This window comes from Cucurbita pepo, chromosome 3, assembly GCF_057944985.1.
Source record: "Cucurbita pepo subsp. pepo isolate OVF chromosome 3, ASM5794498v1, whole genome shotgun sequence".
NCBI classification, from domain to species: Eukaryota; Viridiplantae; Streptophyta; class Magnoliopsida; order Cucurbitales; family Cucurbitaceae; genus Cucurbita; species Cucurbita pepo.
Window position 1 is genome coordinate 1,720,928 of NC_141800.1, and position 15,395 is coordinate 1,736,322.

A 15,395-nucleotide genomic window follows, 5' to 3' on the forward strand; every position below is an offset into this window, starting at 1 on the left:
CTGAGGAAGGGATCTCTCTTGGTCTCAATTGAGACTCGTCAACTACCTATCAGGGGAAGGTCAAGGAACCGTTCAAAATATTTCTTATTTTATATTAATAAATTGAAAACGTTTTGAGGATGGCTTTTTAGTAGAATACTAATTCAGTAACAAATTATTTAGAAGAATTTGACTTTCTTTTTAATTTGACAAAAAAAAAAACTTCAAACATAAAAAGAAAAAACGTAAATTAAAATTAAAGAGTTTTGTAACAATCCATAACTAAAGCAGCAACCCCATTTTTTTAACATTAAGATAAAATGAACGGTTTAAAAGGCCTTAACATTACATGTCAACACGAGTATAGTTCAATGGTTACAGCTTCTAGTCCTCCATCTCCGACCTTATGTGGGTATAGTATTCTTAAACAATGCTTCATTACATGTCAAAACTGTTGAAAAGGCTCATAGCAGAATGTTTCTTCCAAGCTACCTATTAAGTTCCAGCAAATGAATTGATAGCCTTGCTTCCCAAGCTGCTTCTCTGCTTGAATTTTGTCTCTAGAAAGAGAACTTGAAAGCGCCAGCGTTCGAATCTGCGACCGAGTCCCAGAAGGAAAGTTTCTTCTGTTCGGCTGCCTTCTCTGCAGCTTTCTGAGTCAACTGATCAATGGTTCCAGGGAAAGAAGCATCGATAGCATTTTTAAATTTATCATATAGATTCACGGGATCTTTTGTTCCAGAAACCAACATGCTTGCATTTGGTCTTTTAAGAAAATCCAAGACATTCAGCAGATTTCTTCTGCAGATCAGAAATCAATATAAACATCTCAGTGCATGAAATGGAACTAGGCAAATGATAGAGCTAAACTATCCCAAGTTTACTTAATATATGAAGAGGTGCAAAGTAACTTAAAAGATCTCCCTCCGTAGATAGCGTCAATTTTGGAGTTTTCCCTCAAGGTTTTTAAAACGTGTCTGCTAGGGAAAAGTTTTCACCCCTTATAAAAACGTTTTCGTTCTCCTCCCCAACAGATGTGGGATCTCACAGTCCACCCACCCCCTTCGAGACTCATCATCCTCATTGACACTTGTTCCCTTCTCCAATCGATGTGGAACTCCCAATCCACACGAGGCGGTGTGTAAGCAAGGACGCTGGCCCCAAAGGGGGTGGATTCTGAGATCTCATATTGGTTGGAGAGGAGAACGAAGAACAAAGCATTCTTTATAAGGGTGTGGAAATGTCTCTCTAGCAACCACGTTTTAAAAACCTTGTGAGGAAGCCCAAAACGGAAAGTCCAAAGAGGACAATATCTGCTAGCGGTGGGCTTGGGCCGGTCCTGTACCCTCATTTTTCTTATTCCATTTGAAAAATAATTTACCATCAGACTTATCACAACAAACATAGAAATATGCCATATGGAGACCACGGAGAAGATTAGTGCATGATTTCAAAATATGCTTCTGAAACGGAAGTTAAGTATATCATATGCATGCTACTCTTCAAAAGAAATGACATGATTTGGCAATAACTATAGGACTTACAGAGGATCCTCCTCCTACAATGCCAGCTATAGGACTGAAATGCTTAATCATTCATATTAGTTCTAAGTTTCCTTGTTTCCTTGCATTTCTAGCCTCCCTTCCGACCTTTCTCACTCATGATTTATCCATGATTACAGGAACAGCGGGGTTGTTCTAGCCACTACAGGGGGCAAATTATTTACTAATTGTGCAAGTAAAATACAGGAACTTATTTACCTGCTGACATAATTCTGTGTGATGGCAATGGATTCCTCCAAGTTGATCACCAAATGCCACCATCCATTTGGCACAAAGATCACTTCCCCAGCCTTGCAGATGCACTCTATAGGCTTCTTTTTCCAAGTCTTCGTTGCAGAATAAAAGTTCATGAACCATTCAATAATCGAAACGGGGCAAGCAACATCAGCACCGTCGGGGCTGGGGTGTACTCCAGGCGGAACTACATCTGGTGGAAACAAAACCCACTTCTTGGATCCCTTAATCACTGCATTCCAAGCTGAAGTTGAATTAGGATCTATGTGGAACGATGAGCCAGAGCCCGATGGTCCGATTATAATCCATCGATGATCGGGCCTTTCCTTCCCCAAAACACCAAACAAATCTTCTCTGAAGTACTCTGGAATATCATACTCTGATCCCAATCTTGGAACCTTGTCTGCAAAATTTGGGTCAAACAGGTATAATGGTCTCTCCTCTCTAGCCTGATCAGAGTACAAAAAGAACTCCTCAAGCTTCATATCCACAGGCCCAACTGAAAATCTAACATCACCACACAGTTGAATCAAATAATCTCTATTCCACTTTTCCCTTGCCACCCAATTATTCAAACATCCCTCCAACAGCACAGGCTTGTTTGGTTCTTCGAAGTTCAATATGAATTCTTCAACAGAAATCCCTTTTCTTCTAACAATGTTATCTCTTTCAAGCCACTCAGGTTTCATTTCAAGGTTAGCACAGAGCCAACTCTGAAAAAGATAATCAGAATAGAAATCCCTCACTCTCAAACCCGAAATGCCAATAACAGAATCATCAAATGAAGGATAAAAAGCAGCTAAATAAGTAGATTTCCAAGTCCTATTATAAAGAAATCCACCTTTAACTTTATCCAACACAAGATTCCTCCAAAGAGGTTCATGATTGGCAAAAACATAGAACGATTTGCTCACACTAGCCAAAACCCCTAAATCGGTATCATCGAGTAACCCTAAAACATCAAGAACAAGCTCGTCAGTCAAAGTTTGCATGTTACCCAGACCTGTATTTCTTGTGTTAATGGTGCCTGAATCGAGATAGAGATTTCCTAATGGTTGGACGCCATGATTGGAAGGTGTTGCGGAGGATTTGAGGCCGAAACCAAATTCCCCATCGCCTTCTTTGCATTCACAAATTTGTGACTTTCTAGAATCGGAATTTCGATCTCGAGAAACAGCTTTGCTCTTGATTTTCCTGTCTGTAATTTTCTTGCTTTTCTTCCTCTTTAATGCGCGGGAGAGCAAAGATTTTGAGCTTAACATTTGCGCAGCTTTTCGTAGGTCTGATCAAAATGGAAGAAACTGAACTCTTTGCTGCCAGAATTTTCGCGGCACTGCCGCAGGGTTTGGGGTTTGGGGTTTTGGCGACGAAGGTTGAAGCCGGTTTTGTATAGGACTCTCTCTTATTTATTTAATTATTTATTTGAATTTTTAAAAAGGCAAATTCCAAATTAATGTATTACAAACTATTTTTCCAATTCATCCAAATATTTCTAGTAGTGTTTCTAACCTTTAATTTTGTGTTTATAGGTTTTCAAATGTATCAATATTGAGATATTTTTTAAAAAACTAAAACCAAAGTCACGAAAGCTTATGCTCAAAATGGACAATATCATATCAAATGTCATATTATTGTGAAGGTTCGTGATTTGTAACATGGTATCGGAATCATGTCCTTAACTTAGTCATATCAATAAAATTCTCAAATGTTGAAGAAAGAAGTTGTGAGACCCAAAAGTGTAGTCAAAAGTGACCCAAGTGTCGAACAAAGGGTGTACTGAATCATGTCTTTAACTTAATTATGTCAATAAAATTCTCAAATGTCGAACAAAGTTGTGGGACTCGAAAGTATAGTCAAAAGTGACCCAAATGTCAAACGAAGGGTGTATTATGTTCAAGGACTCTATAGGTCTCCGAAGAGGCTCTATGGTGTAGTTCGTTCGAGGGGAGGATTGTTACAAGTTTATTTGAATTAAGGGGTTGGTTATAAGTTTATAAGTAAAGGATATATATCTATTGGTATGAAGTCGAAAACCAAAATCATAACTATGAAAGCTTATGCTCAAAGTGGACAATATCATACGATTGTAAAGAGTCAAGGTTCCTATCATCATTTACTCTAAAGAAAAATATTTAATACTTGTGTGGAACTGCAACGCTAGAAATTTTCTCGATGAAATAGACGTATCGTTATCTCTACCCAAGAAGAAATATGAATATTGTTGTCGTACTAGAAACTTTTGCGTCTCATAAATTCGGTAGGCCCTCTCTGTAGACTGTCACAACCATGAAAGAATAAAAATTATAGGCCACAGGACACTTGCACAGCTCAAAGGAAGAAAGAACAAGAGATTTAATGTGCAGAGGGCAAGCGTAAGGTAAAGAATGCAACAAACTAGGCACCACAAGTTAAGATCTTGGAAATGAGAAGTTGAAAAGAAGGCAGCCATCGCATTCGACTAAGTTCAATCTGAAATATACAGGCGAGTGCTATCAGATGATAGGTTCCTCGAGAAGAATTCGTAGAAACACTATGAACAAAGCATTCCTATATATCATATATGTGCTTTACAGATCAACCAGCAACACGATCGAACCACAAACAACGAAATAAACGAACAACTCGCACGCTACCCTTTTCTGCCTCTACAACAAATCCAGAAAAAGAAAAACCAAAAGAGAAATCGTATTCACTTGACATACACATATACGGGATGTCGGGTTTGATTGGATATGAACATCAGGTGCGTGGTTTTAAACTTGTGTGCTAGAAAGACATCTCCACTGCCTCGCGTGTGTACCCTTTTCGAGAAGCATTAGCAAGCCAACACCGTTTGACAAACCAAACAAGTACCTGTAGTCCCATAAGAGAGATGAATAATGGAGGTAGAAACAGTACCATCACAGACATATAACCGTGTCGGAAGACATAGAATGCATAAGAACGATGATATCTTTTGTAAGAATATTCGGGTTCCCTTAATTCAACTTGAAAAGCTAACGAGCTAGAGATATCCCACAATGTTGCTATTGTCTACAAATCTACAGATTAAACAGCTAACTTTATCTCCCCAGTCCACCTCCATGGCAGTAATGGCACAGATGAACAAAAAGTTGGAACATGTCGACAGAATTCAAGTGAACAGCTAAAGGATAAAGGAAGAAAAACAAGAACTGCCCTAAATTAGCTGTTATTTAGAATGGCAAGAAGTACTTACTTGCTTCGACGGGCTTTTCTTCTCCAGAAAACGAAGGATGCGATCCACTGCATTCATAAAAGGTGGAAGATAATTAGATGATGTAAGAGCAAAAGAAACATCAGAAGAAGGCAATGACAGATGTAATGTTTGTTGCTATAAAAAACCAATAAAGCGAACGTATCGTTCATAATCCACGATCAAGCGAGCATTCACCAAGCGTGTCAGGATTCAAATGACCAGAAAAGGATAAATACGGAATGAAAAAACACAACACAAACCGACCGAAAGAAGTATAAAGCATTCACACAGGAGAAATTGATAAGATAAGAAAGCTATTCGTGAATAGTTTCAGTGAAAGCAGTGCAAGATCATAAAATGTATCAATGTCTAAAGGGGCTTCATGTGAATAACATAAACACAGCTAAATCACCTTAAAAACTGCCATGAAAGAAAAGCTCCCCGGAATGGATGGCTTCTTCACGACTACTTGCCTCTCTGGTGACATCCCCTTATATAGATGTTGAGCTATTTCTTTCAGTAACACCAGTTGGGCCTTATCGGTTCGCATTGAAATAAGTGCTTGTCTCATTGATTCTCTGTCAGCTTCAAGTGCCTGAAGCCTCAAATAAAGTTTCTTGACTTCAGGATCTCCAAAACCGACATGATTCAGTGACCCTCTGGGGGTCGTTATATAGTCTTCATAAATGCCAACTGCTGGCTTGGACTCGTAAGAACCGTTATATGTTGCTACGTTGTGAATAGAGTCAATGGTATAAACTCTATCACTCGTGTCATCACCAACTTCAGATGCATTATCCATTTTCCTCAAATTAGAGTAGTCCTCACTCTGCGAGACATGTTCCTTCTTGAGGCTTGATGTATGTCTTGGAGATTCATTCACTTGGGGCATACCTGTGAAGAAACTTGAATCATTGGAAAACTTACTGGAATGTCTAGGCCTCCTAGGAGATTGCCCCACAATCACCTTCTCTAAAACGTTCTTTGTACCACCAAAGAACTCCGCATCCGGATGATTGTAGCTAGAACTTCTCTCCAATTGGCTGATCCTATTTCCCAAATTCATTACGTGATCTCGATTGCGCGGGGTTTCACCAAAGGCATATTTCTCAATATCAGCAATATCGTTATCATGGTCCAAAGGACCTTGAGCCTCGTTTAAGTTGCATCTTAGAGGAGGGTAATCATACATGGGAGTTTCACACTGAGCCTCATATTCCACAATATTCTGGCTACAACTTTGCTCACCCCGCTCACCATCCGCCTCATCTTCCGTTAGCCCATAGCTCATCATTCTATGTTTATAAGCTTGTACCTCGCAAGTGAGAGACTGAATAGCTTGCTCTCTTTTATATAACAAGTCCTCAAATGATGCAAGCTCTTGTTGATCATGTGCAATCTTCTCTTCTGCAAAGCGTTTGAATTGTCGAGCCTCCATTTGGATCTCCGCCTTCTCCCTTTGCAACCTCAATATCATTGACATAGCCTCATTAGCAGCTGATGAAGAAGCATTCCTCTCCTCTTCAAGCTCAGTATACAAGTCCTGAATTGCTTGTTGTTGATTGTTAACCATCTCCCGCAACGCGTTGCATTCATTCTCAACTTGTACACGTATAACAGAAAAGTTATCCAACCCAACAATAGTGAAAGGGCTATTTGAATCCAATTCATCATACTTCCGTTTTACAGATCGAATCCAAGTAGTTAATGGCCCAGTAGATAACGAACAACTGCACGGGCAATTACAGTATTTCACCGAATCCAATGAAGCTGGAACTGCCTCCGAATCCATAAACCAATGAGCATTCAAAGTCTAAACAATTCGAATAGAAATTGCAACACAATTTGATTCTATTCTACAACTAAAGATGAATCCAAACAAGATAAAAATGACCCGGCATTGAAGTGCTCAAATCCACTCTCTTGAATTGTGGACTTCTGTATACAATTCTCTTCCCTCCTAACAACAGCTCTTCTTCCTCCAATATCAGAAACAAAGGGAACAAAACTACCTAATTGGGAAAATGAAATGAAGTCAGAACTTAATAATAAGAAATCATCATACCACTACAACAACCTAGATCAGCAAACAGATAAATCAATAAACGTCATTTCAGGGCCATTTTCTCCTCCATTTCAAAAATCATTTCCACAAAACCAAATAGAACGAAACCATAACACGAAACGAGCGAAAGTAAGAAACCTCCATACCTTACAAGAGCTAAAATGACCGAAGAAGGCGTAGAAAGAGCTGAAAATCACAAACTGTTCGTATTTTCCCGCGAAAAATCCATTTCCCCCAAACAAAATCTGATTCGAGAACGAGAGATTAAAGAAACTCAGCGGCCAAAACAACCCAGATAACAGAAAACGTTCCCCCACTTTTCTTCGAATCGAAAAATCAAGCTTATAGCCCGTAAACAATAATTAAAAAAAAAAAAAAAAAAAAAAAAAAACACGGGAACACCAAACCGGGGATACCTTTTATGGAGGGAAACAGAATTTGGAGGGGAAGAGAAGAAGAGAGATTTGGAAAACCCTAAATTAAATGGAATTATTTGTTGTATCAGGTCTTTTTCAGTCGGGTTTCTCGATTTCTGCGATATTGTTGATGAGAGAGAAGAGAAAAGTTTGAGCAGAGAGAAAGAGACGCGAACGAGCGAGAGAGGGAGAGAGAGATGGACGGCCAGATTTCGGAGAGACTCGCCGATCCGTTAGAAGTTTGTTCGTCGGAGCTTTTATACCAACTAATTAATTATCTCGTCATTTCACTCATCATTTTCTTTTTGTAAAAATTTCAAAAATAATGTCTCCAATTACAATTATATCCTTCAATTTTACGTCTTATAAGACTGTAATTTATCAGGTTTTTAACACTTAAATATTACCCCTAATTTTATATAAATAAATAAACTAAATTTTACTCTGATAGCGATTTTGTATTTTATAATATTATTAAGGACTTAATTGTAAATTTTAGTTACCAATGTTTGAATTAACAAAATAAGGAACGAGGGCGTGATTAGTAACATCCTCGAGCGTTTAGGGGTATTTTTGCAAATTCTCTCAAAAATTTGTTAATGAAATATTTTATTTTTAGGAAACGGTATGGTTGCTTATTTGGCCAATCATAGAAACTTTTGACTTATATCCATTGATTTGCGAGATCCGCTACTCTTATCTTCTTTTTAAGTTTAAGAACCGTTATAATCTTAAAATTAAACCATGATTCTTCATAGTTATTGTATACGTATATAATTCAAATAACTTAATCAATTAAATCTACAATAACCAAGTTATAATTCAGAGCTAAGCATTGACCATTAAACCTTTAAAAAACGGTCAAATGGATAGAAAGCCTTTGAAAATGAGAGTCGAAAACGTCAAGGTTTGACCATAACAAAGATTAACTCAAGAATTCTCCCAGACAGCTTGAGCTTAGATTGCGATGATTGCCCATTATCGATTGATAAAAAAAAATAATAATAAATAAAAAAATCTTTCTTTGTAATATTATAATCCAAATACAAATGGTAAGTTAATGACATTAATTTAATTTGTATTTGGCAACTTTACATCATTACATTATTTTATAAACAATAGATATAAATATTAATTAAACTATTAATTTTGTGTTTAATAATAGAACTTTCCTCCGTTTCTAATTAATGTATATTTTTTAAATTATTTTTGAATTCAATTAAGAAATGCCACATTTAAAATATAAAATAATTATCACGATATTTATGAATCTTTCCTAATCTTTTTTCGCGGGTGGTAGCCATGTTTATTATGACTTGCGAGCTTTAAAGTGTACATATAACGAAATTATTAAATCATAGGAAAATTTCAAATTCTTATAACTACGAACCAAATCAAATATGGCGTGTTTGGCCTTACCCCGTCATTTTCTATCTTGACTTTGACCATGTAAAATCAAGAATAAACTATATAATAAACAATTAAATCAATTAGTTCTAAAGTTGGTAGGAATTCATGTATAAAAAATATTAATATGTAAAATAAATGAATTAATAGACTTCTAATTAAAAAGTGTGACTAAATGATCACTTACCAATTGTAAGTCGATTTAGTTATTAATTTTCATATATATTAGTTTTCACGAAGTTTATTTTAATATTAATTATACAACTATTTTTTATAATGAATATAACTTGATTTAATATTAATACTATTCGAGTATTATTGTTAAATATGATTTTTCGTTTATGTTATAAATTTCGTTATTTTTATTTTTAAATATAAAAAAATGATTTTAAATATAAAAAGATATGGCTAAAGAAAATTGTGGGACAGGTGTCTTCTTTATACAGGCTTTGACAGACAACCACCGGCTGATATTTAGCTGGGAATAGTGGTTCTGTTTTTTATTTATTTATTTTTCCTTTTTATGGATTTTAAATATGTTTATAAAAAATATAGTGCAATTTCCAACACCCATTTTGATTTTTTTTTAAATAAGAAAAAATTTCCAAAATTGCACTCATGCATTTAATATTTTCCCTAACTTTCAAAGATGTATATATTTGAAAATAGAAACAATAAAAAATAATTATTAATGCAAATAATAAATAATGCCTAAAATAAAATAAATCCAAACCCTAATTTTCTACCATATTAATTACTATTTATTAATACAAATACCTACAAATTCATTATAATTCTTACGTTAAAATTTACAACTCTAATATTTTTCATAAATATTTTTATTTATTCAGCTAGCAAATTAAATCCGATACTAATTTTAGTAAAATTAAAACTAATTTTATAATTATTTAATTTTTTACTTTAAAAAGTTGGGCTAGAGGTAGGAAAAGACTTCCCAGCATACCAAAATGCCCCTGATAGGCTTCTCTATTAGTTAGGATTATGGGCCTCACACAAGCCCAATAAGCCCAATAAATGTTACTGTTTGCAAGTTGGGAATGGGTTGGGCTTCTCTAATAGTTAGGCTTATGGGCCTCACGCAAGCCCAATAAATTGTACTGTTAGCAAGTTGGGAATGGGTTGGGCTTCTCTAATAGTTAGGCTTATGGGCCTCACGCAAGCCCAATAAGCACAATAAATGTTACTGTTTGCAAGTTGGCAATGGGTTGAGCTTCTTTAATAGTTAGGCTTATGGGCCTCACACAAGCCCAATAAGGCCAATAAATTTTACTGTTTGCAAGTTCGGAATGGGTTGGGCTTCTCTAATAGTTAGGCTTATGGGCCTCACACAAGCCCAATAAGGCCAATAAATTTTACTGTTTGCAAGTTGGGAATACGTTGGGCTTCTCTAATAGTTAGGCTTATGGGCCACACGCAAGCCCAATAAGCACAATAAATTTTACTGTTTGCAAGTTGGCAATGGGTTGGGCTTCTTTAATAGTTAGGCTTATGGGCCTCACACAAGCCCAATAAGGCCAATAAATTTTACTGTTTGCAAGTTGGGAATGGGTTGGGCTTCTCTAATAGTTAGGCTTATGGGCCTCAAACAAGCCCAATAAGCCCAATAAAATTTACTGTTTGCAAGTTGGGAATACGTTGGGCTTCTCTAATAGTTAGGCTTATGGGGCCTCATACAAGGTCAATAAGCCCAATAAGTTTTACTGCTTGCAAGTTCGGAATGGGTTGGGCTTATCTAATAGTTATGCTTATGGGCCTTACGCGAGCCCAATAAGCCCAATAAATCTTACTGTTTGCAAGTTGGGAATTTGTTGGGCTTGTGATAAAATGACAAAATTGGGTAAAGCTAAAGGTGAATATTACAGTTTGTACCCTTCTTTCTCGTCAGTTCCCATCCGTGAAAACTCCCCAATTTCACTGATCAGAGGAATTTCTTACACGGTAGCTTCAAATTTTGGGGAATTTGCAAAACCCTAGCTTCATCCATCGGGATTTAAACACATCCTTGTTCCAGTTGGAGGCTACAATCTCAAAATTTGTGTAAATGAGTTCGGCAAAAAAGCATTACAAGGATAAATTTGCTCGTCACAAGTATAGCTTCAGTATCTGTAATTTCTGTTGTTTTATTTGATTCTTCCATGCTATAGTTTCTTCCGGCTGAGTTTTTGTCAGAAAATTTTGGGAAATGGTATTAATATGCCTCATTCGATGCATAATGTAACAGGGAGGAGAAAACTGAAGAACCAGAAACGCCAAAATACAGAGATCGAGCTAAAGAACGAAGAGAAGATCAGAATCCTGATTATGAATCCAGCGAGCTGGGTTTTCATGCGGTTGCCCCTCCTGGGACTGTCGACATTCGGTTAGACCTGCTTCCTCCGTTTGCTCAATGCAATTTTCTTCTGTAATTTGCATGTGAAGTATTTTCTTCTTACTTTCTATGCTCATTTTTTTAGTGTTACTTCATTTTTTCCAGGGCGGCTGATGCACACAAGTTATCCATTGAGAAGAGCAAGTACCTTGGAGGTTCGTTCCAGTAGAATGAGGTTTTTCAGTTTGTGTTTTTTAACTTTGTAAAATTAGGAACTGTTCTTCCTTTGCATCCAATTCAGAATCGGGTGGATATATTTAAATTTGGGGTGGCGGTGGGGGGTGACTAATCAATAGTGTGTTCTACAAGTACAACTCGCCCTTTTCCCTCCTTGCTGGTCCATAAGCGATTGGATTGTGGCCTTTCAGAGGAGTTCTTAATCATTAATTATGCATTTGGAGTTGCTCGTACCTTGGTAATATTTATAGCTTTTTGGTTGAAGTCTAAACCAGGGGATATTCCCAAGCCATTATTATTGTTTTTACTTTATGTTGTATTATTTTTTTGAGCTGCTTTGATGCAGGGGACGTTGAGCATACCCACTTGGTGAAAGGTTTGGATTATGCCTTGCTCAATAAAGTAAGAAGTGAGATTGACAAGAAGCCAGATTCTGGGGGCGATGCTGAAGGGAAAGCTAGGTATCTGATCGCCACCGCCACCACCCATTTATCTCGATTGTTCATTTTTTCGAATGCAGTTAAAGAACTTGATAATACTTGTCTTAGAATCTCTGTTCTTTTTGTGTTTACTTCTCTATTTCATCTAATCCTCGCCTAATTTAGTTAAATATTTAGAAGATTATCCATTCTGTTTGGACTATGATGTTTTTCTCAGCATTCTCTTTTCTTTTATCGTAATGACCATTGATAATGATTTTCTGAATGCTGATACTGAAGTACACCCAAGGAAGATCAACAAGTGTTGTTTCGCACTGCAACAGCAAAGGTGTATTTTAATTCTCTAAATATTAAAATTCTGTTAAATAGTGTTTCTGTTTCTTTGAAGATTTTGGTCATGCTTCTGTGAGCTGTTTGTGCTAACGATCTGTGGCCAATCTTCTGTATTTCAGTCAGTATACAAATGGATCGTCAAGCCCCAGACAGTTATTAAGTCAAATGAGACATTCCTTCCTGGTAGAACATCATTTATTTTGAACATGGTAATCAATGTTTTCCTTTTATCCTAGTTAGTTTGAATAAAGCTGTCTGAAGACATATCATGGCCCTCCCTCCATTTCAGCTGGGGGCTCATTTCAAAAGTAACAGGGTTTTCTTTGGACCTTTACCCACATTATTGTTTGTTGATCTGTGGTTAGTATGTGCTCAGAGGCTTTCTTCAATTTTTACATGCATGAGATCATATGGATGGAATTGGTGCACATAGGTAAAATTGGACAAAGTTGAAGATCCAGTAATGTAATTTCAGATTGCACGAACAAGAGCGTAATTGCATTCAACAGAATGATTTTTTTAAAAAATTATCTTATCAGTAAAAGAGAAAAAAAAAAAAAAAAAAACTCCATCTTTGTTAACTTGCACCACCGTGTTATGTGGATGTATAATGAAGTACTAGAATCTAGAAATATTTAGTAGTGATCTTGATTGTCTGGAAGAGTACATAAAGGTGGCTGGTTTGTGGTGCTAAATCCTCGGAGAGAATCCTGTTAGAACCCACAACTCTCTACAATGGTATGATATTGTCCACTTTGAGCATAAGCTCTCATGGCTTTGCTTTTGGTTTCCCAGAAAGGCCTCTCATACCAATGAAGATAGTGTTGCTTACTTATAAACCCATGATCTTCCTCTTAATTAGCCAATGTAGGACTACTCTTTCAATAATCCTCACCAAATCCTTGTTTGGTAGAAGGGGCATGAGTCAATTTTTTATCCAGTGAAATTTATTCTCTCACTTGCTCGTGATGCTCTTACTGAATTTTACTTGACTACTTATCTGATATCTTATTCACAGGAGGGTGGATATTCTCATGATATTCCAACTACCTTGCATAGAAGTAAAGCCGACTGTCCAGTGCCAGAGGTTCATTTCTTCTTGATCTCTTGGTGAAATCCTTCTTTCCTCACATCATTTCCTCTGAAGTTTTGTACAATGCACCTAATTTTCATCGTTGGTTTACTGGTGCAGGAAATGGTGACCGTCAATGTTGATGGTTCTGTACTAGATCGAATTGCTAAGATTATGTCGTATCTTCGTCTTGGATCCTCAGGGAAGGTTCTAAAGAAGAAAAAGAAGGATAAAGATGTAAAAGGTAATCCCTTTTCATTAATTAAGTATCATAGGAAGCATGATTATTGTTCTTCAGTTTCTCTCATGCGAATGTAGGTTTGTAATGAACCGGATTATGTGTGAATAAAATATTTTATGTCGTACTTAGAGCATATACGTGCACATGGGCATAAAAAGTGCAAGCATTTAATGAATTTAGGCAAGCTAGTGGGATTTTGTTCATATCCCACCCGTTTTTACCTTTTAATTTACCGTTCTTTTTGTATTTTCTTTGCAGGGAAGATTTCAGCTATTGTTAATGAATATGTTGGAAACAACAAGCCATCAACACTTGATGCTGGTGTGCCAAAGAAGCAAACGGAAAGAGAGATGTTGCCCCCTCCACCTCCTCTCAAGAAAAATCAAATAGTTTTAAAGGAGAAGCAAGGACCAGTTGTCGCAAGAGTAGACGAAGATGATATTTTTGTCGGTGACGGCGTTGATTACACTGTTCCTGGTAAGGACCTGAGCCAGAGTCCTCTTTCAGAAGACATGGAAGAATCTCCTCGAAATAAGGAGAAACCTAGTTATTTCTCTGAACCTGCTTATGGTCCTGTCCCACCCTCTGGACCACCTCAAGAATGGCAAGAAGCAGTAAGTTGATCTTGTTCAACTCGAAGATTCGTAACAGCCTTTCAAATTGCAAGCTAATACAGAGTCATTGGATTCTTTGCTTGTTCCAGTTTTTAACCTTCTGTGTTCTTATCTGAGTTCAATGATGTTGCAGAATGGTTATGGGGTGATGCAACCTCAAGCGTTTCCTGCTGGCTACCAAGGAGAGTGGCAGGATTACCAGTATTCTGATCAACTGGCTTATTCTGAACAGTACCTTCAGCTCAACATGCAGGCATATGATATGCAAACAGGAGTGCAACACGATCCCCACCTCATGACTCAAGAAGAGAAAGATAGGGGTTTAGGGTCAGTATTCAAGAGAGACGATCAGAGACTACAGCAACTGAGAGAGAGAGATGCACGAGAGAAGGATCCCAACTTCATATCAGAGAGTTATTCTGAATGTTATCCTGGATATCAAGAGTATAACCGTGAAATCGTGGACAGTGACGATGAAGATGACTTATCGAAAATGGACATGGGAGGCCGGGTAATTTCTGATCACTACTTTAGGAATTGAGAGTACTTCAAGATCTTTATTTGAAAATATGTGGTTCTTTACAGTAGTCTGAATTAATTAATCCATTCTGAGTTTGTCTTTGATGAAAACCCAATCGTATCGGTTTAGTGTACTGGGTTTGAATATTGACTTCGATATTCATATTTGTAGGCGAAGGGCCGCCTTCACCGATGGGACTTTGAGACAGAGGAGGAGTGGGCAAAGTACAATGAGCAGAAGGAAGCGATGCCAAAAGCTGCGTTCCAGTTCGGTGTGAAGATGCAAGACGGTCGTAAGACACGAAAGCAAAACAAGGACCAGAAACTCAACAATGAACTGCACAAGATCAACAAGATACTAGCAAAAAAGAAAATGGAGAAGGACATGGATGGGGATGATGATGATGATATACAACCGGGAAAGAAGATTAGAATTTGAGTTGATTGGCAATGGGAATGGGATGATCCTTAAAAGCATAGCTGGAAGGTGTATAATTTTGAAAAAGGAAAATAAAGATGACACCACAAACTTGGTCTTAGTTTCTTTTAACCTTATTTAATCTCATTCTACAATTGCATCTTACACTTGCAAACATTCTATTTTAGTCGTTCTATTTCAAACTTTATTTTAGCTCAAATTCAAAAGTCATAAACTAAGGAGAGTGGATTTAAAAGACTGAGTAAACTTTTATGATCAAGGAGAGTGGATTCACTTTAAAAGTCATAAATT

At 37.0% G+C, this 15,395-nt stretch overlaps 3 protein-coding genes across 9 annotated transcripts; 1 reads left to right on the top strand and 2 right to left on the bottom strand.

Moving 5' to 3' along the window:
* Window positions 1-302: 302 nt before the first annotated feature.
* LOC111790706 (transferring glycosyl group transferase) lies at window positions 303-3,163 on the bottom strand. The gene is made up of 2 exons (XM_023671728.2): window positions 1,740-3,163; window positions 303-780 (listed from the first exon to the last, which is right to left on the bottom strand). Exons 1-2 carry the CDS (start codon window positions 3,035-3,037, stop codon window positions 540-542), a joined length of 1,539 nt encoding a protein of 512 aa, XP_023527496.2. The 5' UTR covers window positions 3,038-3,163; the 3' UTR covers window positions 303-539.
* Window positions 3,164-4,198: 1,035 nt separating this feature from the next.
* Window positions 4,199-7,714, bottom strand: LOC111790707 (myosin-binding protein 7). 3 transcript variants are annotated; one of them, XM_023671730.2, is made up of 5 exons: window positions 7,474-7,714; window positions 7,204-7,302; window positions 5,405-7,004; window positions 4,993-5,039; window positions 4,199-4,628 (listed from the first exon to the last, which is right to left on the bottom strand). In XM_023671730.2, the coding sequence occupies exons 3-5, from the start codon at window positions 6,782-6,784 to the stop codon at window positions 4,529-4,531; spliced, it is 1,527 nt and encodes a 508-aa protein (XP_023527498.1). In that variant the 5' UTR covers window positions 6,785-7,004; window positions 7,204-7,302; window positions 7,474-7,714; the 3' UTR covers window positions 4,199-4,528. The 3 variants fall into 3 exon arrangements, with proteins under 3 accessions (XP_023527498.1, XP_023527499.1, XP_023527497.1); XM_023671731.2 differs by lacking the exon at window positions 7,204-7,302; XM_023671729.2 differs by having other exon boundaries at window positions 7,204-7,714.
* A 3,056-nt stretch (window positions 7,715-10,770) lies between these two features.
* Window positions 10,771-15,250, top strand: LOC111791703 (suppressor of mec-8 and unc-52 protein homolog 2). 5 transcript variants are annotated; one of them, XM_023673163.2, is made up of 11 exons: window positions 10,771-10,989; window positions 11,123-11,260; window positions 11,375-11,424; window positions 11,793-11,907; window positions 12,166-12,214; window positions 12,339-12,428; window positions 13,238-13,306; window positions 13,412-13,535; window positions 13,791-14,146; window positions 14,280-14,657; window positions 14,838-15,250. In XM_023673163.2, the coding sequence occupies exons 1-11, from the start codon at window positions 10,943-10,945 to the stop codon at window positions 15,102-15,104; spliced, it is 1,683 nt and encodes a 560-aa protein (XP_023528931.2). In that variant the 5' UTR covers window positions 10,771-10,942; the 3' UTR covers window positions 15,105-15,250. The 5 variants fall into 5 exon arrangements, with proteins under 5 accessions (XP_023528931.2, XP_086978575.1, XP_086978577.1 ...); XM_087122449.1 differs by having other exon boundaries at window positions 10,777-11,006; window positions 11,123-11,289; XM_087122451.1 differs by having other exon boundaries at window positions 10,777-11,006; window positions 11,511-12,214; window positions 12,339-12,402.
* The last annotated feature ends 145 nt before the right edge of the window (window positions 15,251-15,395 follow it).